This window comes from Muscardinus avellanarius (assembly GCF_963383645.1).
Source record: "Muscardinus avellanarius genome assembly, chromosome: 13".
Taxonomy (NCBI): Eukaryota; Metazoa; Chordata; class Mammalia; order Rodentia; family Gliridae; genus Muscardinus; species Muscardinus avellanarius.
Genome location: NC_137799.1, coordinates 78,352,244 through 78,375,025, shown reverse-complemented (window position 1 = coordinate 78,375,025; position 22,782 = coordinate 78,352,244). Strand labels below are relative to the sequence as shown.

The 22,782-nt window shown below is 34.5% G+C and overlaps 1 protein-coding gene across 1 annotated transcript; it reads left to right on the top strand.

The window, feature by feature from the left end:
• Window positions 1-747: 747 nt before the first annotated feature.
• On the top strand, window positions 748-966 carry LOC308272246 (small nuclear ribonucleoprotein G-like; the record flags this gene model as incomplete). Its single annotated transcript, XM_080708996.1, has 1 exon — window positions 748-966. The coding sequence occupies exon 1, from the start codon at window positions 769-771 to the stop codon at window positions 964-966; it is 198 nt and encodes a 65-aa protein (XP_080565122.1). The 5' UTR covers window positions 748-768.
• Between the last annotated feature and the right edge of the window lie 21,816 nt (window positions 967-22,782).

The following is a 22,782-nucleotide window of genomic DNA, read 5'->3' as shown; positions in this document are numbered from 1 at the left end:
CTTTGGCGTGGCACATATATACCCATTATGTTTCTGTCCACATGTAGACACGAAGTTACTTTAAACTAAAATAGATCACTTTTTAATAAACAGGATGCTAAGGTGGATGAACAAATAAATTTCACTGTTTTAGCCAACACATTTTCATGATGTTTAAATTGCAGTGAGATGGAGCGCTCCTGGCTACTTGACCTGAAGTAGCTGTCATGATGCACACATATTTAGTAAGGTCTGTGTGTAAAAGATGCATATTTGGCATTTAAGTCACACAAACTTTTTTTTGTGTGTGTGGTACTGCTGATGAAACCCAAGGGCATTCTACCTTCATGCCACACCCCTAGACCTATTTTTTTATTCCATATTTTGAAACAGGGTCTCACTGAGTTACAAAGGGCCTCACTAAGTAGCTGAGGCTGTCCGCGAAACCGTGATCCTCCTGTCTCAGCCTCCTAAATGCTGGGATTACAAGTGTGCGCCACCACGCCTGGCTCATAATTTTTTTTTTAACTTTACATGATGCTTTGGTTTCTCTAAGAATATACCTATCAAAATGAAAGAAGAAAGCTGGCTGTGGTGGCACACAACTTAGTGAAGCCCTCTGAAATGGAATTAGACTTTGTTTCAAAATAAAACTGGATTATATATCAAAGATAGAACTGGTGGTAGAAGACGGCGGTAACGTGAGCCAGGTCGCGAACTCCGTTCCAAAGCATCGCTGAGCCTACCTCCTAGACAACAGGAACTCATCCTCCCGAGCTGAAAAAATGTATGGGCAAGAAGTTGTCATTGAAATTAAATGGTGGCAGACATGTCCAAGGAATATTACAGGGCTTTGATCCCCTGATGAATCTTGTGATAGATGAATGTGTGGAGATGGCAACCAGTGGGCAACAGAACAATATTGGAATGGTAATAATACGAGAAAATAGTATCATCATGTTAGAAGCCTTGGAACGAGTAGAATAATGGCTGTTGAACAGAAATCCACATCCTCTCTCCAAAGGGCCTGTTTTACTGACACAAAAATGGGGTTGTGTACATTTTCATATGCAACTTTTTGTTAAATAAACTTTTGTATTATTTTAAAAGGAAGAACTGGTGGTAGAACTGAGGGTGTAGCTCAGAAATAGAAAACCCTATAGTTCAATTTCAATTAACACATAAAGGCAGAAAATCACATATATTTTATAACAATAGATATCCAGTGTAAAATATCATAGAACATTAATTAAATAATTATCACTGATGTAAAGTGGAAAATTTATTAGAAACAGGAACTTTGACATCTTAAACAATAAATATTACATTGCATAAAATTAATTCATATTTATTAAAATATCAACAACTATCAGGCAATGTATATAACTTAACCCCCACCAAATTTAAGGATTTGTCTGCAAACAAATTTACAGTAATATATGTTTTGTTATTAGATAGACAGGTATAAGGTCGACTTTTGTGACTTATTTTAGTATTTATATAGCTATATAAGCTGCTTTCTAGAAGTATATAACCTTTGCCAAATTTATGATGGATTTTTCTAAATTATAATTTATATAAAATTTATGAAATCAGATCAGAAATTAATAGAGAATAAAAAAGTACAGGAAATCAGCAAAACCAATGCTGGTTTCTCTAAAGAATAAGCAAGACAGATAAACCACTAACCAAACCTAACGAAAAGAAAAAGAGAATCAGTCCAAATTACTAAAATCAGAGATTTAAAAAGGAGATATTACTACTAACTGTAGAAATCCAGAGGATTATCAGAAACTACTTTGAAAAGTTATATTCCAACAAAATGGAATGTCGAGAAGAAATTGATTAATTTCTAAGTTCATTCAACTTCCTAAACTGAGTCAAGAATATATAGAAAACTTAATCTGATCCATAGCAATCAAAGTGATTAAAGCAGTACTAAAGAGCCTACCAACAAATAAAAGCCCAGGATCAGACGGCTTCCCAGGTGAATTTTATGAAACCCTTAAGGAGGAGTTAATTCCAATACTCCTCAATCTATTCCATAAAATAGAAAGAAATGAGACTCTCCCAAATACGTTCTATGAAGTCAACATCACATTAATACCTAAACCAAATAAATATAGCTGAAGAAAAAAAAATATAGGCCTATATTGTTGATGAATTTAGACACAAAACTGCTAAACAAAATACTAGCAATGCAAATTCAAAACCACATCAAGAAAATCATACACCATAACCAAGTTGGGTTCATCTCAGAGATGCAAGAGTGGTACAACATATGAAAAACAATCCCTGTAATTATCCACAGAAATAGAACCAAAGACAAAAATTACATAATTATTTTCATAGATGGTAAAAATCATTCAACAAAATCCAACACCCATTCATGCTAAAAGCACTGCAGAGAATGACCATAGAAGGAACATGCCTCAACATCATAAAGGCAATATATGAAGGCCCACAGCCAACATCATATTAAATAGGGGAAAATGAGAAAGTTCCCCCTAAAAACAGGAACAAGACAAGAATGTCCATTATCACCACTCCTTTTCAATATAGTACTAGAGACTCTAACGAGAGCAATAAGGCAAGAGAAGAAAATCAAAGGAGTAAAAATAAAAAAGAACTAAAACTATTTCTATTTGCAGATAATATAATAATATACTTAGAAGACCTAAACACTCAAACGAAAGGCTTATAGAACTGATCAACAAGTAATGTTAGTAATGTGTCTGGATACAAAATAAATCTTAAAAAATCAGAAGATTTTTGTATGCTAACAATAAATCAACTGCTAAATCCAGAAAATACTTTCACTCAAGATATCCCACAAAATAATAAAATACTTAGAAATGAACCTAACCAAGGAGAGAAAAGACCTCTACAAGGAAAATTATACAACATTGAAAAAGGAAATTGAAGAAGAACTTCGGAGATAGAAAGATCTTCCATGTTCTTGGATAGGCAGGATAAATATCATCAAAATGGCCATTCTTCAAAAAATGATCTATAGATTTAACCCAATACCCATTAAACTACCAATGTCATTTCTCACACACATAGAAAATCAGTCAGATTTATTTAGAACAACAAAAAAACCAGAATAGCCAAAGTAGTCCTCAGCAACAAGAACCATGCAGGGAACATTACAATATCTGAGTTCAAACCATACTACAGAGCCGTAGTAATAAAAACAGCATGGTATTGTCACTAAAACAGGCACATAGACCATTAGAGCAGAACAGAATCTTCACAATCAATTACAGCCAATTGAATTTTGACAAAGGAGCCACTGGGACAAAGATAGCCTCTTCAACAAATGGTGTTGGCAAAACTGATTAACCATATGCAAAAAAAAAAAAAATGGAAATAAACCCCACTTCCTTATTCTGCACAAAAATTAATTCAAGATAGTTCAAAGACTTAGAAACCATACCAAAGACCATGCAGCTCCTTGAAGAGGACATAGGTCCAACACTACATCACATAGGTACAGGTAAAAACTTCCTCATTGGTCTTGTGCCCCAAAGGCACGAGATATTAAAAGGTGGATCAATATGTGGGTTTGCATTATACCGAAGAGCATCTGTACAGCAAAGGAAATTACCAAGAACTTGAACAAAGAGCTGACAGAATGGGAGAAAATTTTTGTGAACTACTCTTTAAATAGAGGACTAATATCTAGAATATACAGAGAACTTTAAAAACTCACTGCTAAGAAAACAACACAATCAAACAATAAACAAGTGAACTAAATAGACATTTCACAAAAGAAGAAATTCAAATGGCCAAGAAATGTATGAAAAAATTCAACATCATTGTCAATCAGATATATGCAAATCAAACTACCCTTAGATTTCACCTAACTCCAAATAGAATGGCAGTCATTCAAAACACAAACAACAAATGTGGTGGAGAAGTGGGAACTCTAAGACATTGGTAATTGAAATTAATGTAACCACTTTTGAAAACAGTATGGAGGATCCTCAGAAGAATGGGAATGAACCTACTATATGATTCAGCAATACTATTTCTGGTTATCTAACCAAAGAATGGAAAACAAACCACCAAACTAATGCATGTTTATCTTTGTTTATAGCTGCACAATTCGCAATTGTTAAGCTATATAATCAGCCGAGATATTCATCAACAGATGAATGGATTACAAAATTATGGAATATGTACTAAATGAAATTTTACTCAACATAAGGAACAAAATTATGCCATTTGCAGGGAACTGGATGGAACTGAAGAACATTATGCTAAGTGATATTACTCAGTCACAAAAAGTAAGAAATTGGATGCATTCCCTAATATGCTGTAGCTAGGGAGAAAATGGGTCGTAGGAGGAAGTCTAGACAAAGAAGAAGAAACCTTAGATGAGGAAATAAAGTGACCTAACTGAGGTGGAAGAGAGAAATTTCCTAATGTGCATTATGTACATTCATAAATATATCAAAATCAATCACTAAGTCAAATATGAAAAAAATGTGAGGTTGGAGAATTGGGGTGGGAATTGGGGAAGGGCTAAATAAGTGATGTATGCATGTATGTCTCTATCAGCCTATACCCCAGTGAGATGTACTACTACAATGCACCAATTAAAAAATAAAAAATATGTGAATGCAACAAAAAGATGTGTGCCTCTGTGTGTGTGTGTGTGTGTGTGTGTGTGTGTAATAAGCAATCAGTGACAGCATTTGTTTTTCTAAATCTTAACTCTTTGATCATTTATCTAACTTTTTTCTTAATTCTTTGCCACAGAATGGGGCCTGGAAGAGACGCATATGATGGGCTCTCCCAAGCACATGAAGGCATCAAGGCCAGCTCCAGGATGGCGCTGCAGCCAGTGCACACAAGTGTCACGTACAGCTTGAAACTGACTATAGAGAGAAACCATGCTCAACAAAGGAAACTTAGAATGTGAGCTGGATTTTTTTTTTTAATGGTCATAATATTTTTTGGAGAAAGTGCCTAACAGAGGATGTGTGTATTCTTATTAGTATAAGCAAATACACATAAGAAGTATTTTTAATCCACTAAACCAATGGTTTCTGATTGTATGGTATTTTAAAATAAGTTTTATGCACTTTTAAACACTTCTGCCATTTTTATGCTAAGTTTTGATATTATAATATTCTAGGGTAAAGCATATATTTGTTCACTTGAAACCTTTTAGAAAAACACCAAAATATTATTTTGATAATAATAAACTTCCCAAACATAGATATATGAAAACTTGTCAAATAATATGAATTTGGCATATCTCTCAGTACTCTTTTTTATTTTATCTTCAGGTTGACTCTTGTTATAGATTCATTTTCATTTGTTGCAAGCATCTTTATTATGTGGATGGCATTTTTTATAAAAGACGGAGTAGATAGCTAGAGGTAACATTTACATTCCTGTGACTTCTTGAAGGAAGTTATTTTGAGAAAACTCCCCAAATGTTTGTGAAACATTACAGAAGTACACTTAAACATATTATTAATATTTAGAAGAATTAACTTTCCTAAGTGGCTAAAGACATCAGATAAATTTTCTCTCAAAAATTCCATTATATGAGGTTAAAAACAGACCAATAATTTTTACAAATCTTATTTCTTACCAAATTTACATGTTAAAATTTGATAAAGGTCTAGGCTAATTCCATTGATTGTCTACCAAATAGCCAATTCCCATACCTTTAGTCTTGCACTTCTATTGAGGTTTTCTGATGTGTTAAGAGGATTTGGATTTCTGCACAACATAGGCAGAAAAGTCTAGTAACAAGTCGCTTGTCCAAAGAGTATTTAAAATGTAAGTGTGGGCATGCAATATAATCTAAGCTGATGTGCCATTGGAAAGGAACCAAGAGATATTCTTTTTCCAGGTGCCATAATTGGTAATTATGAGATTACCTGGGTTGTTCTAGCCATACTATTATTATAGGGAGGACGAGACAAAAGCTGAAATTTTTAAGGTAGAAGAGCATAACGTTAGAAAAAAAGAGATGACGGATAATTCTCACTAATTTAGCCATCACTGGAACCATGCTATTTTCTAAGTTGTATGTGAAATTAAACTAAATTCACATAAAGACTTTTACATACAAACAAAAGTTGAGGAGAGTTAGTAATGGCAGATCTTAATTGCAAGAAATATCAGAGAAAGTCCTGTAGGCACCAGCATTAGAGCGGCTGAAAAAATCTTTATTTGTACAAAGGAAGAATTAAGCACTTTAAAAAGAAAACTAAATATATGACTCATTGGCTTTAATTTTATAGAAGATAATTAACTTTCTGGTGCAAAATAGTAGAAATTTATTATTTGCTCTATAACGCAGGTATAAATACAATCTATGACACCAGTAGCAAAGGATACAATGAGATAAATTGTATGTATAAATTGTATGCATAAATTATGCAGTTGTAAGGTTGATTGGTTTGTTTTTTGTGGGTATGGAGATGGAACCCAGGGACATTCGACTTCTGAGCTACACTTTTTGCCCTATTTTTTTATTCTTTATTTTGAAACAGGGTCTCACTAAGTTGCGGAGGGCCTCACTAAGTAGCTGAGGCTGTCCTCTGTTCTCAGCCTCCCAAATTCTGGGATTACAAACGTGCGCCACCATGCCCGGCTCAGTTGTAAGGTTTTAAAACTAAATATTAAGTGAAAAATATTATGTGAAGATCAACTTTGAGATGTTAAATGTGTATAATATGCCTGTGCATTAAGTAATACTAAAAATAAATTTCACCAAAATGTTGAAGGTAAGAGCCAGGAGTGGTGGTGCACACTTGTAATCTCAGCATTTGGGAGGCTGAGACAGGAGGATCACAGGTTTGTGGACAGCCTCAGCTACTTACTGAGGCCCTTTGCAACTCAGTGAGACCCTGTTTCAAAATAAAGAATAAAAAATAGGGCTGGGGTGTAGCTCAGAGGTAGAATACCCCTGGGTTCCATCTCCAGTATGGCAAAAAAAAAAAAAAAAATTGAAGATAAGATGAACATGGTTAAGTAACACAAAAGAAAAAATAGAAAAAACCAACAAACAAAAAAAGATGCAATGAACAGAAAACAAACTAGAAAGATAGTCTATTTAAATCCAACTGTATCAATAATTGCATTAAATATATATTAAAAGACAATGACAAGTCTGCTGAAACACAAAGAACTGTCTATATAACCCACTTTACATATAAAGCCAAAAATAATTTGAAGAAAAATAATAGAAATAAGAGATGTCACACAAATTCCAATCAAAAGAAAATGGGAGTGATAATATTGTTCTTATTCAAAGTAGACATGAAAACAAGTAATATCTGCAAGAATGAAGAGAAGCATTATCGCCAGGCATGGTAGTGCAAGCCTGTAATCTCAGTATTTGAGAGGCCGAGACAGAAGGGTATCAGGATCAAGTCCAACATTAGAAATTTGGGGAGAACCTGAGCAACTCATTGAGACCCTGTCAAAATAAAAAAGGGTTGCAGATGTAGCTGAGAGGGAGAATAACCTTAAGTTCAACCCTCAATAACAAAAGAAAAAAGAAAAATAATATACTTAATGCCAGGCTTCCAAATTTGAACTTGATATATCCTAAGAACAATCTTGTTTATGAAATAATTATTACACAAAAATTACCAAAGAAATATTGTTCATTTCTGAAGAAATAATCATATTATTCTGTATGTCCACTATCATGGGTGACTCTTTTAGTTTATAATTGGTTAAATAGATCTCTAAGATAAGAACTAACATGAATAACTATTGAAGTGGTCCCTGTTCTAACAGTTAGGCTCTTTAAAAGTCGGAAGTATTAAGAGCCATATTTCTCAGAATCCTCGTGTGCAGAGGTGAGTCTCAAAATTGCTTCTTACAGTACTGACCCCAAAATATACGCAGATATACAAAATTCTCTCTATAAAATATGGCAACTCAATCTTATTGAACAATACAAATCTGTGTTTGGTAGGCATTATAGTAGGGAAGGTTTAATTTCCATACACATTCCTTTGCTTATTCATATTAATATTCTAATTTAACTTTTGAAGAATGTGTATGCAGTTTCAGAAAGTAGATTGAATTAGATAAAAAGTAAAAACCAACCTACTTAATTACATTTTATTCTAAAACAGATTTCTACAATTTATTTTTGTTTTTGTTTTTTTACTTTTCTATATATTTTTATTGGTGCATTGTAGTCAAACATCACAATGGAATACAAGACTTGTGAGGATATACAGGCACACATAATCCAATTAGCCTTTATCCAATCCCCATCCCATTCCCTCCCCATCCCTTGATCTCATGCTTGATTTGGTGATTAACTTTGATATATTTGTTTATGAACGTTATGTGTTTTAAGGAGATTCCATCTTCCCCCATCCCATCTCCTCTTATTGGTCACCTTAATTGCCCCTCCATAGGACCCTTTCTTCAACTATATCTCCTCCTATTACCCATTTCTTCCTAGTTTTTGCATAATAGAGAAAGCACCTGATTTTTTGTTTTCTGTGATATTTCTCTGTGTACAATGCATTGCAAATTCCGATCCCACTCTTGAAGGCCCTGGCACTGGCCTGGCCACCTGGCAGACTCTGATCCCGACCTCGGAGGCCCCAGCACCCACCTTGCCTCATGGCAGGCTCTGATCCTGGCCTCACTGGCCCTGGCACCGGCTTATCCACCAGGCAGGCTCTTATCCTGGCCTTAGAGTCCCCAGCACCGGCCTTGCTGTGCATCAGGCTCTGGTCTTTGTCACTATGAGCAGGTCATCTACAGATGTTCCTTTTTTTTTTCTTTTCTTCTTTTTTTGGTGGCACTGGGGTTCCTGGAAACCCTTCTACCTCCCAGAGACATCTATCTATCTATCTATCTATCTATCTATCTATCTATCTATCTACACACACACACACACACACACATATATATATATATATATATATATATATATATATATATATATATATATATATATATTTTTAAATTTGGAAACAGGGTCTCTTAAGCCAGTGAGGCTGGCCTCAAAACAGCACGGTCCTCCTGTCTCTGCCTCCCAAGTGCAGGGATTATAAGTATGAGTCACCACGCCCAGTGTTCTTCCATTTTTTTTTTAATATGAGAAAGTAGTACATGTCTTTTTCAAAAGCTGGGACTCCAAATACCTAGTGCAAATAAATTTTGTCTTCCCTCCAAAGACAGAGGTCCACAGTTTCACTTTGGAAAGCAGGCTCTGCTGTTCTTCTTGCACCCTGGCCTCCCACTCTGTGCTGATGGCTCCCAGAACATGCAGTGTGTAGGCCCATCCAGGCTATGCGGGGTTCCCTCTGATACCCCCCAAACCCTTTTGCCACTTAGCATGTTGTCCAGAATTCTCGAGCATGTGTGATAGGAGCAGTCAGTCTACTTTTGGGGAGATTTCCTCCAACACTCAAGGTGGACTGGACTGGATCTGTCTGCCCCTCTGAGTTCTGATCACCACCACCGCCGCAGCTGCCACTGACATCTCGGTTCACTCCTGAACACCTTTCCCACAAAGTTTGTTTTCCAGAACTCCCGAGCATGTGCAGCAATAGCAGTATACCTTTAAGGACATTTCTTTAAAATTATGAGGCGGATTGGATTGAATCTCAGCCTCTATAAAATACTGACCATCACTGCCACTGCCACAGCCATCTCGGTTCTCTTCCAAGCACCTTGTTCACACAGCATGTTGCCCCCAAATTCCCAACCATGTGCGGTGGTAGCCTTTTACCTTTGGGGTGATTTCTTGAAATGATGAATGTGGATTGAATCAGATTTTTGCCTTTCCTGAATACTGGCCACTGCCATTGCTGCTGCCTCCACCATCTCCATTCTCTCCCAAACACTTCCCACAATGCATGTTGTCTAGAATTCCTGAGCATGTGCGGTGGTAGCATTCAACTTGTGGAGCAATTTCTTCAGAAGATCAAGGTGGGTTGAATCAGATCTCTGCCTCTCCATAATAACAGCCTCCACCTGTACTGCCAGCACCATTGCCGGTGCAGCCACTCCGCCACGCCATCGGTGCCGCCTTCCTCCTGGTTCTCTGCCGAGCTCCTTCCTTACAGGATATGATGTCCAAAATTCTTAAGCATGTGCAGCAGGGGCAGTCCCCCTTCATGGGGATTTTTTTTTCCCCAAAAGTTCCAGCTGAATTGGATAGAATTTGCCTGCATCTCCTGAGTCCTGGCTGCTGCTGCTGCCATCTTGGCCCCTTTCCAATATCTATCTATCTATCTATCTATCTATCTATCTATCTATCTATCATCTATCTATCTGTATATATATATATTTAATAATAGAAGACAGTATGAGTGTTTTGAAAAGACTGAGATCTAGCACTCAGCAGCAATGAAGTTTTTCTCCCTTCCAAGAACGGAGGCTCACAGCCTCACCCTGTAGAGCAAGATCTGCTGTTCCGAGTGCACCACAGCCCCCGGCTCAGCACAGAGGAGCTCGGCCAGGTGCTCTGAGTTCCCGGGACATGAGGCCAGGCTTCCCGCTGGGCACTGCTCGGCTCCCTCCATCATGCCCAGGTCATTTGTCTTACAAGATGTGTTGTTAAGAGTCCCAACATGCGCACCTTAAGTGGTCTTTTCTCTAATGCCTTCTGGGATGTTCTTTCAAAAATCATTTTTCTTGCATGACAGGTGCCTCCTTGTCATATTGCTTCTAATTCCACCATTATCCACTCTCTCTCCTGTATTCTAGATAGGAAGTCGCGGCTGGAAGTGTCTACTTAAGTTGTCCTGATCCAATATTAAACCAAAATCTGGTGTCCAGGGCTTCCCTGAGGAATTCTTCTCCTTTTTGGCGGCGGCGGTTGCCTTGGCAGCTGCGGTAGCCACTGCAACCGTGGCTGCCACCATCTTTTCCTCTCCCTTCAGATTTCTACAATTAAAGTCAGTTTCTGAAGTTTTATTTTTCTATTACTGTTTAAATAGATTCTTTATATATCCTCAATATTTAATACTAAGATTTCATCTAAAATTTTATAGTACATTAAAATACTGCTTAAATTAAAATATTTAAACTCTATAATTAAGAGAGCTCAATAAATATTTTCAAGAGCCTTTAAATTATTGTATTGTATATGAATGTAAATGATCAACCAATTTGTTCTAAATTGTTCAAAAACTAGACCTTGATTTTTGTGAATAGAAAATTTCCAAACATCAATTTCACATCATCATTATATATTGTCTCACAAACACAAATTCTAAATAAAAATGCAAAAAGATTATACTTGCCATGGAAATATTTTTTTCTCCAATTCAAATATAAAAGTTGTTGTTTGAGAAATGTTGATGCATTTAGTCAGACAACACATGCTCATTGAGTTTGTACTAGCTAATGCTCCCACCACTGGAGGTGTAAAACTTGAGGGTGTAAAACTCCAATTGGCTTCCTGTTTTTTGATGTATGTGTGTATGTGAGGGGGACTACTGTGGATTGAACCAGGGACATTCTAGTGCTGAGCTAGACCCCTAAACCTATTTTTATTTATTTATGTATTTATTTATGTATTTATTTATGTATTTATTTATTTTTGAAGATTTAAAGAAGTTTATTAGAAAGATAGAAATACAGAAAATAGAAATACAGCCCCATGCCAAAATGGCATGGGGGGGGTGACTCAAAATGAATACACCCCCTAAACCTATTTTTATTTTGAAACAGGATTTTGCTAATTGCCAAGGCTATCCCTGAACCTGCGATCCTCCCATCTCAGCCTCCCAAGAACTGTAATTACAAGTGTTCATCACTATTTCTGGATTGGCTTCTTTCTTAAGGAGTTTAATAGAGAAGAAAAAAAATTACTTCACAACACAGATAAATTTTAGCAATGAAAGTTCTATGAAAAAAATCATTTAGTTCAAAACATTTCCAGAAAAGGGGGCTTTAATATACAAATGTGATACTTCCTCTGAAATCTAGGAAATAAATTTGAGTTACTATATAATAAAAGAAGGAAGAAAAGTGTAGAAATAGCAATCAGATTATACAAAGTACTGTGGCAGGAAAGACCATAAAAAATAAGTGAAACTAAAAGAACGTTATTTTTACTGACACGCAGCAGAGAGAAAATAAACTATAGTGGAAGAAATAGCTAGAGAGGTGGATAGTCTACAATCTGATAGTTGCTATAGTCTCTGAATATACATATGTAGTCCCTTTTATATCAAGAGAAATAGGAAGCATAAATAGAGCTTGATCATGAAAGAAGATCATCAATGTCGTATTTGAGAAGATTCCTCTAGCTTTAGATCTTTAGAGATCTAAAAAAGATACAAATTCTGTTTTGTTGTTGTTGTTTTGTTTTGTTTTTACTGCTCGGAAACTGTGGTATCGAATTCTAAGGTGATCCCTGCTGTGATTTGGGTTGGTGTCTCCAAAAGACCCATGTGGTGGATGGCTTGATCTATAGCCTATGGCACTATTGGGAGTTGGTGGAATCTTTAGGGTGGGGACTAGGTGATGGAACTGGGTCACTGGGGCATGACCTTGAAAGAGATATTAGGACTCTAGCTCTTACTTTCCTTCCCAGTTGTCATGAAGCAAACAGACCTCCCCTGCCATGTGTTCCCAACATGATATGCTGCACTGACACAGGCCCAAAGAAACAGGGCCAAGTGACAATGGACTGAAAGCCCTGAAACCACAAGCTAACATATCCAAAATAACTTCCTTTTAAGTTATTTTGGGTATATTATCACAATGACAGAGGCCCAAATTCCTATTCTTTTATGTACACAGATTTTATAATCCTTTCCCCTTGAATATGGGTAAGATTGTGTGTGTGTGTGTGTGTGTGTGTGTGTGTGTGTGTGTGTGTGTGGTACTAGGGATTGAACCCAGAGGCATTCAACCTCTGAGCTAAATATTCAGACTTTTTTTTTTTTTCGATACTGGGAATGGAACCCAGAGGCATTCTACCTCTGAGCATCACCCCCAGCCCTATTTTTTATTCTTTATTTTAAAATAGGATCTCACTGAGTTGCAAAGGGCCTCACAAAGTAGTAGCTGAGGCTATGCACAAACTGTGATCCTCTTGTCCCAGCCTCTAAAATGCTGGGATTACAAGAATGTGCCAGCATGCTCTGCTCCCAAAAGTTTTTTTTTTTTTTTTTTAATACAATGGAATTTAACTTTCCCAATTGAACTATGCTATACAGAAAAGGTTAAGAAGCCTCAAAAATATAATTAAGATCTCTAATCAGTTGACTTTGTAATCAAGAAAAGTGAGAATTCTTGTGTCTGACCTAATCTATTGAGCTTTAAAAGAATCAGTTAGTCCCTAAGAGATTTAAAACATGATGGATTCTTCTACTGATCTTGAAGAAACACTAGTCTGTATTTTGAATTTTTCTTTAAGATATCCTTACAGCAAAGACTTGAGAGGGGCTGAGCACAGAGGTAGCAGTCAACCAAAGCTCCCATTCCCCAAACCAACAGAACATGAACTTTACTGGTAATCTAAATCATTGTAGTTAAAGATCCTGAGCTCCAGATGAGAAAGCAGCCTGACCAACATTTGGTTTTGAACTTTGTGAGTTGCTGGGCAGGGTCCTGTCTCAACTTCTGATCCACTGAAATTCAGATAATTAAGACATGTTGCTTAAACAAAGAATCATGGGGAATTCTTTTTCACATCTTAGAAAACAAACACAATTTCAAGTAGACAAAGTGAAATTTTATTGTAGTAGGGCCTAAGGTAACAATGGTAGAGTTAGAGAGAATTCGATGCTTTTGAGAGGATTTAGAAGGTAGAATGTCAAGACTTGGAAACATATTAGGTGAAAGCCTGAAAGAAAGATTTTAGGGAGCCATGGAAACCTAGTTTGAACAATTAGGTCCAAGTTCAACCAATTACCGAGATAAAGAATTCTCAATGAAGATTGGATGTTTAGGGACTGATGAGAAGTGTGGATTTCAGCATTTAAGGATTAAATGTCTTAAGAACAGTCCAGACCAGATTTTTAAAGGGTCTAGGAGATTAAATGAGATACATAGTATTTGCCCATAATAAGTACAAATAAGTTAAAGGGAAAACAGGAAGTTTAAGAATATAAGAGAGAGGTTAAGAGGAAATTCAGTTGACTACCAAAAGGTAGTAGAATTGATGTTAATGGGAATAGTTGAGATCATCAGTGATTAGGAATTTATCATAGAATCAATATGCCTGTTTTGAAACTCCCAGAGATAACTTTATCTTATCAGACTCTGGGAAAGTGGAGAGTAGGACGCATTCTTCAATACTGTATTCCAGAGATGCTCACGATAAAAAGGACATAGGTGGAAAAGTGTTTAGGGTCTTTGCCTAATTGCAATAGCCTCGTTAATTACAGACCCTATTATGACTAGAGAGGAAAAAAGAAGCTGGACAATAATAATAATAATAATATGTGGGAGAGGTGAGGTTAAATTATTTATAGGAAAACAAATAAACAACATGAGCCAATGTAATTAGATAAATGCCCTGAAATGAAATTGATGTGTATTTATTTGATTTTAAGTTTTGTAGTTCATAGCAATTATTTTTTTGACAAATATATGGAAAATATTAATGTAATATTTAAATTTTAAAAATTAAGTTTTATTTTATTCCACCCATTTTGTTTTGAAAATTAAGAAAAAATGCAGTAAGATATTAGTATAGTGGCAAATTATAAAACATTTTGTGTAAATACTATAAAGTTATGCCTGCATATCTACAAATTATCATTCTTGGATTCAAACAACTACAGATTGAAAATGTAATAATGGTGTCATTATGTCCTACACAATGAAATATAACAACTATTTACAAAGCATTTTGGTCATGTTAGGTACAATAATTAATCTAGGATGATATATAAGAAGATGTCTATAATATATATATATATATATGATATATGTATGTTAGATGTATAAAAGAAGAAATATTATTACATTTTGTATAGGGAGCATGAGCGTCTGTGTGTTTGGAATTCATGAGTCTTTGAACCAATCCCTGAAAATTGTGAGAAGAGAAAGTATTATGTTTGCTTATACTACATAAAAATATTTTGGTAAACTGGACATCCAAATAATACATACAGATGGTTAACATATTCCTTGAAGGATGTCTTTGTTTAAATGCCCTTATTAGTTGTGTGGTTTTAAACAAGTTAATTTGACAAATTTCATTCCCTCGTTCCTAAAGCATGAATAGCAGTAGTATATAACTAATGGGGTTTTCATAATAATTAAAAGATAGAATGTACATAGCAAAAAAACTTAATAGCAATTGTGAAACAATATGGCATATTGTTAAATGTTAACTTGCTTCATTCGAATTTTGTGTATTTTCAAAGCAAATGGTAAGATGATGCTATGAGACACTAGAACAAAATATAATTTATACAAGGACATTATATTATGTAGGATGGCTATCCTAAAATACTGTAAAGGTTTTCAAATAGCTGGGATACCGATATCAATGGGCCCAGCCATAGTGGATAGGGATACGTATAATTGATGTTCAACAAATCTTTACTAAGTGGGTTAAAAGGATAATACCATGCTGATAATTATAACCAGTTAACTTTTAAGCAATTTCCACATTTTCACTTAGATATTTTAATCTATTCAAAAGTAGAACTTAATTCAGTTATTATTTAAGCTTAGAAAAGGCTTCTATTATAGTGGAAAACTAAAACAAAATTGGAAAAAAATCGAATTACTTTTTATTTTAATAATTGGCCTATTAGAAATTGCTCCCTTCTCATGTTGCATACAGAATAATTAGAGTGTTAAGCAATTTGAGTTTGTTAGACAGTGCAATTGGATAAATCAGGACAATAATTCATAGGGCACAAGAGCTACCAAATTAGTTATTCAGCAAATGCTCTTTTTATATCACCCAGGGGGCCTGATTTTTCATTTTTTTATTTATTTTCCATGTGCACCTGTTTAGCTGTTAAATTTCTTTCCTCCCCTGTTACAGCCTCTTGCTCCATGTCTTGAGGACTGCACATACAGCAATATTGCAAATTAAAGAAATACAAGGAAGAACAAGGGATAAAAGAGTCCTCAAGAGAGAGAAAGGTGAAAGGGACACTAGAGATCAAGTACATAAAGTGATTTTTTACTTCACATTACTGTAATAGACAATACGTTCAGAAAAGAGGCCAGTTTTTATAAATAAGTTCTAACAATTTTATTTTGCAAAAATCACATTTTATTTAATTTGGTGAAGAATTTAGCATGTGCTTGTTTTTGAAGAAGATGTGCTACATTAATGTGTTTAACTGTCCTGCAGATTTCCTGCAATAACTGATGTTCTGCCTTAAGCAATTAGAAAGAGCCATGGAATTCTAACACATCACATTGTTGTGGTAAAATTAGCTTATGTGTGCAATTGCCTCATCTTTTCTCTATGGTGACAATGTAATATTTTTTGGGGAAGTTACATTGATCTGTTCTATCCAGAATAAACGTGCTTTAGAGAGTGTATCTTTCCATTGACCTAAAATACCTCCAACTCCAAACATTTTCTAAACAATAGAAAATGAAATCAGACTACTGGTCACCCAGAGTCTTCTAGGCTCTGGGTAGAAAACAACTATGTTGAATTCAACTATGTTGAATTCCTTGTGTTTCTTCAAATTTTTTATTTCTCTGAAGTCACATTCACACTTTAATAATTTATTACTCAGAGATTATGTTCCCTCACTTTCCACTTTTTTCCCTCTGGGCACAATGAAAAATAAGTTTTAATTAACTTTTTATTTGGAGGTCTAAAAGTTTTGCTCAGGCCAAAAACAAAAAAAATCATATCAAAAAGATTTCCTGAGCCAGGCATGGTGGCGCACGCTTATAATCCCCGTGCTTGAGAGGCAGAGACAGGAGGATCACGCTGGTTCGGAGCCAGCCTCGCTGGCTTAAGAGACCCTGTTCCCAAATTTAAAAATATAAAAAAAAAATAGGTCTGGGAGTGTAGCCCAGAGGTAGAAGGGCTTCCAGGAATCACAGTACCACCAAAAAAAGTAAAATAAAAAAGATTTCCTTATTTACAAAAGGCAGTAAACTATTTCAGACTGAATACATTATAATCAGAAATTAACCATTTACAGATTTATATAAATATAAATTATTAATGTTTCCATTACTTAGGTGTTTTAAAAAATTATTTTGGTGCATTATAGTCAAACATCTTAATGGAATACAAGTTGGTAGAGGCATACATGCACACATCACTCATTTAACTTTTCCCTAATTCCCACCCCATTCTCTCCCTTCTCCCTCCTCGTGTTTGGCTTAGTGATTGACTTGGATATGTTTATGAATGTATATCATGTACATTACAGAATTTTCCTTTCCCCCTTCCATCCCCCTGTATTTGGTCACCTTATTTGCTCATCTATGGTTTCTCCTTCTTTGTCTAGAGTTTCACTTATGACCCTTTTTTTCTCCCTAGCTGCCCCATATTAGGAAAAGCATCCAATTTTTTTACTTTTTGTGATGGACTAATCTCACTTAGCATAATGATGTTTATCTAACATCAAATTTTATTACCCTTTACACCTAACTAGAATTTTGTAAGTTCCATTGACCTATAGTTTTGAAATGTGTCAGAAGCAAATTGTCCTAATATAGCACAATGTTTTAATTTTTCATGTCTTAAATTATGTATGCTATCCTACCACACATTTCTTTTGTGTTATCTTTATTCAAGGGAGCAAGAAACATGGTATCCTGACAAAACTTATATTTTATTTGATCCAAATTTACAAATTACTTTGTCATTTCTTTGGTTAGCTTTTGAGCAAATGATTATTACATTTCATTGAACAGTATCAACATTTATTCATATGCATAATTTATTTACAAAATACTTGATTAAATAAATAGTTCTATTCTGATCATTATGTGTCAAAGTATAACTGTAAGACTTTCTAAGGATTTTATCAACTCCCTGGAAAAATTAAGCTCCAAACAGGTGCCCGTTTCATCTAACATAACAAAATTTCTTTGACTAAATTATTCTGAAAAATTAGATTTACAAAGTTCTTGACATACATGTAAGAATTGTTTGACATATAAGTAATAAATGTTTGCAATACTTAGTAGATCTTAAGCATAATTTAAAAATTTTGCTTTGAAAAAAAACAGAAAGTTTTTCAAATACACATCACTAAGTAATTAATGATATTGGGAAAGCCATCTAATTTCTAAACCACATTTTTAATAAGAAAATCATATAATAAGCTGGACATAGTGGATTGTGCTTGTAATCCTAGCACTTTGTAGGCTGAGAGAGGAGGATCATGGGTTTGTGGCCAGCCTCAGCTACTTAGTTAGGCCTCCTACAACTAAGTGAGACCCTGTTTCAAAATAAAAAATAAAAAATAAGGCTGCGGGTATAGCCCAGAGGTAGAATGCCCCTAGATTCCATCCTCAGTACCACAAAAAATAAAAAATAAATTAAAAATAAAAAACTGTATGGTAATGCACTTATAGAATTTTAAGAAGTCAATTTGAAATATCAGATAAAACACTTAATATAGAGCCTGGCATATCATCAGTGCTCAAATATTGGTTGTGATTATTAGAATACTTTTATATCAGATTGCTAAGTAATTTTCTAATTGTTTCAGTATTTTGTCATTACATAATTTTTGGAATTTTTTTCTTATTTTCTTCTTTGGCCAACTGAATAATGAAATGCTATTTGCCCGTCTAACTTCAGAGACAGGAGGAAGTGTGTCCACCATTATCTACGCACTGACCTAAAATAATTGAGTTCTGCTTCTGTTTTAGTATTTAATTCTTTAGGGAGAGTGTTATTTTTAAGATAAACATCTTTTTGTTTGGGATTAAAACTCATATCCAAAGCATACTTTCTCCATAATAAGATAACAAGAGGGCACAACAGCAGTCAGTGTAGCAAGCAATTGGGTTGCATAAGGCCACAGGTGTAGTGGTTATAGGGTCCTGCTGCAGGGAATAACTCTATTTCTACTTCTAATTACTTCTGTTATTGATTTTTAGAGAAATGGGGCTCTGTACTTTAAAAACTAATGCTTTGGTAACAAAACAGTCATTATGTTAACAAAATGTTGTTCTCTAACTATAAACAATAAAAATAATAATGCATTATTATGTGAGCTGCTTTAGAAATTTCAACAACTCGCAGAAAAGAGCTTTTGTATTCAACTTAACCAGAATATTAGATATTGAAACCAATAGGACTTAGTAGGCAAAAAAGTTCTTTTGCATATCATTTGAAAATGCTAGAAAATTTAAAATTGTCAATTTTAATGAAGTGTGACATAGATAAATTTGTTATGTTTTTTAGTCTTTAATTTTTCATGTTATGATATAATAAGATTTAATACTCTTCTTTTGCATAAAGGCCAATCAAGGTGTTGCTTTACTATTTGTGTCTATAGCCAGTTATAAGAATATACTATCAACAAACTATAATACTGTACTGCCAATCGAGTGGAAAATTTCTCTAAAACAATCTTTTCTAATTTTTTTTTAGTGAAGAAATATAGAAAGTGGTTTAAACTCAAAATTGGCTTTTTTTCTGGAACATCATGGCAACAACATCATATGAAACAGAAATTGTATAAATTTTGATACTAAAATACAGATTTCAAAGAGGACAAAAATTCCTGCATATATGACACTAGCCTTTTAAATAATGAGAGACAGTAGTTTATTACTGCAAACTAAAATTTCTACTTTTGTTGTAGCCAAAGTTTCAGCACATTTGAGAACTAATGGGCCCACCATGAAGAACAGGTCTCCATTATTTTGCAAAAACTAATAATAAAAAAATTGTCGATAAATATTAGTTGCTTGATTTTGAATCCTGTAATCCAAATTTTGAAATTTTCTCAAGCTACAACATAATATTAAAACTGTGTAGTCTCTTTAAAGGTGAGTCTAGAGAACTTGAATTTACATGAGCAGTTTATGACCAACACCAACTGTCAGGAATCATAATTGATCCTTTAAAATGTAATCTCTGTGCTATGAGAAATAAAGTAATAAGAAACTGCAATAACTAAAACAAAGCAAAGTAAAAATACAAAACAAAACAGTTTAAGTGAGTATTTGCCTGAGAATCAGAAGATTCAAGTTCTAGTTTCATTATTGTTGAAAGCTACTTTAACACCTGAAACAAAGGATTGTATTAGATCACCAGTTTTCCAGTAATGGTTGCCTATTTTTTGTTGTTGTTGTTGTTTAAACAATGGAAGGAAGGAAAAGAGGGAAAGAAAGAAAGGAAAAGAGGGAAGGAGGAAAGTGTTAAAGCTCAAATTACCAGAATACTTGATTATAGACCAGAGAATAGAGTGTCATTGGGCTGCCAAACCAAACAAGTAAACAAAACAAACAAACAAACAAAAAGCAAAGAAAAAAACTCACCACCACAACGACTGGTTTTTAATGAAAACACCAAAAATGTAACTCCCCACAACAGCATTAATGAAGGGGAAAAGTTAAAGTGCATGGCTATTTTTTAAAAAGTGTGATAAATATTGATTAAATATTTGATGCTAATTTTTTGCATTTTATAAAACCTGGAGTGTATATCAGGATGTATCTTTGGCTTGACCATCATGAAAAAATATTTAATGTGTAATATTTAAATACCACTGTGGTAAATAAATTTTATGAAGTTCCATAGCTCCATGTTAAAATACTATATATCTAATTTCACTGGTCAGGATTGAAATGGTAATCATACTGTCTACCACTAGAAGCAGGGAGTGAACAAATAAAAAAAAAAACAGATAAAAATGAGCGGAGCAAAATACATGGCTCAAAGCAAGCAATATATATACACACACACACTAAAACTTCATTAGTACCATCGCTATTTTTAAAAAAGCAACAATAAAACAATCTGGAAACTAAATAATCCAAAGAAAAGCATGGAACTGCAGAAGTTCAGAATATCCAGGTATACAGAGTATGACCAAAGAGAGAAATTCCTTATACAACTAGAAAAAAAAATCTGCATTACTTAATAGAGCAGGGAACCAATTAAGAACAGTACCCTATCCGGTTTAATTAGGCTAACTACAGGTAAGGGAATCCTGTGGCACAGGGAGGAGCATTAGGTGGTGAATTCTCCCTGTATCTCTTTCATCTATGACCCCTCCACTGTGACAATGTGAAAGATATGTAGTGCTTGACATTCACCCAGGATTGCCCTTTTCAGTGGAATTTAAATGAATTAACACTTTTACAGTATTAGCATGTAAGTTCCAGAAGTACCCCAATGCTATAAAGAAAGCAACAACTCACTAGTTCTCATCAACATCTTTCCAGATTATTGCCATATTAGAGCACATCCATGTCTAATTTCACCTTTAGTAAAATGACATTATGAAAAAACTGTATGCGCTCTCTGTGTAGATGAAAAAAAAGAGGTGCATGTTAATCATGTAGTGTCAAGGTCTAGGCTTTAAAATGCTGCTGAAGAAGGAAACCAGAAAGTGGAAAGAATAACTTTAATTTTCTGTTCTGTCTGGTTATTTACCTGCAACTCTGACTTGCTCTTCATTTGTTCCACTTTCAGGGTTTCGAACAGACATGCTTAATAAAAATTGGACCTTCTGGGAAGAATTGGGAAGAAGATGCCATGTCTCCTTATCTTACATTGCAGTTCTTAATTCATACAAAATTTCCCACTTGTTTAAAAGAATTGTTCTGCCTATCTTTAATGTCACATTTTAATAGGAAGTGATTATTTTATAGACCTCTTTGTAGAGTTTCAAAGTTATTGAGAATTCAGGGGTAGTAAAACAGGACACTATAGGAACTGAGAAAACTATGTTGTAAAAAAAAAAACTGAAAAAAAATCCCTGAAGGAGAGAGCACCTTAAGGTCACCAGGTCATTATATGCTGATATTCTGCTCTTTAAACAAAATTCCATTTCTTTCATTGGTGCATATAGCTGAAGAACTAGAATAAATTATGTTATCAAGACTACTAGAGGAAATTAATATTTTAAATTAGTGTTATATAATATTCCAAATCATAACATACGCATGTACTTGAGTATGTTTATGTTTGCATACCTATTTTCTTAAAACATATCTATAATCAATACTATACAGCTATATTCCTTCCTATCTATAAAGGATATCTTCAGGTTTTGTGACTGTGGTTAGAAAAAGCCCATGGCAGTACTAGTACAAATAGAATGAATATATCTTAGCATTAAGGATCATGTGAAAATACAGAAGAGGACAAAAGGTATTAGACCTACTCATTGGCTTCTGGATATTCATATTTTTCTGCTATGGTCATGATTATTTTCTGAGGGTCCCCCCTTTTATCCACATTACTTCAGTAAGTTTTACTCTCCACAGAAGTGAGCATTTCATTGGTTAAGTAATTTCTTTCACTTATTTCAAAATGAAAAACACACTTAGAATAAATTTTTCCAACTCCTGCCCAAATATAAATGCACAATTTCAACATCAAGGCGGTAGGGATTGTGATGTTATTATGTCTCAAGAATTCTCTGATCGCTGGGTCTGAAATGGCTTTGTATCTGATGGTAAAACAACGAAAGGCATCCCATGACTGGAAACATAATGTAATATAATATTACAGTTACGAATTCTATAAGTGTATTTCAAAGCCATTTATTTCAAGGAAATTTAGCTTTTCATGTAACTGTGCACAAGAAGAACAAGAAATTATCACTCAAGAAACATTTATTGAGCACCCACACTGTGCACGTAAATGATACCAGCTATTTAAGAAGGATGCAAGAGAAAACATACATTTTGAATAATTTT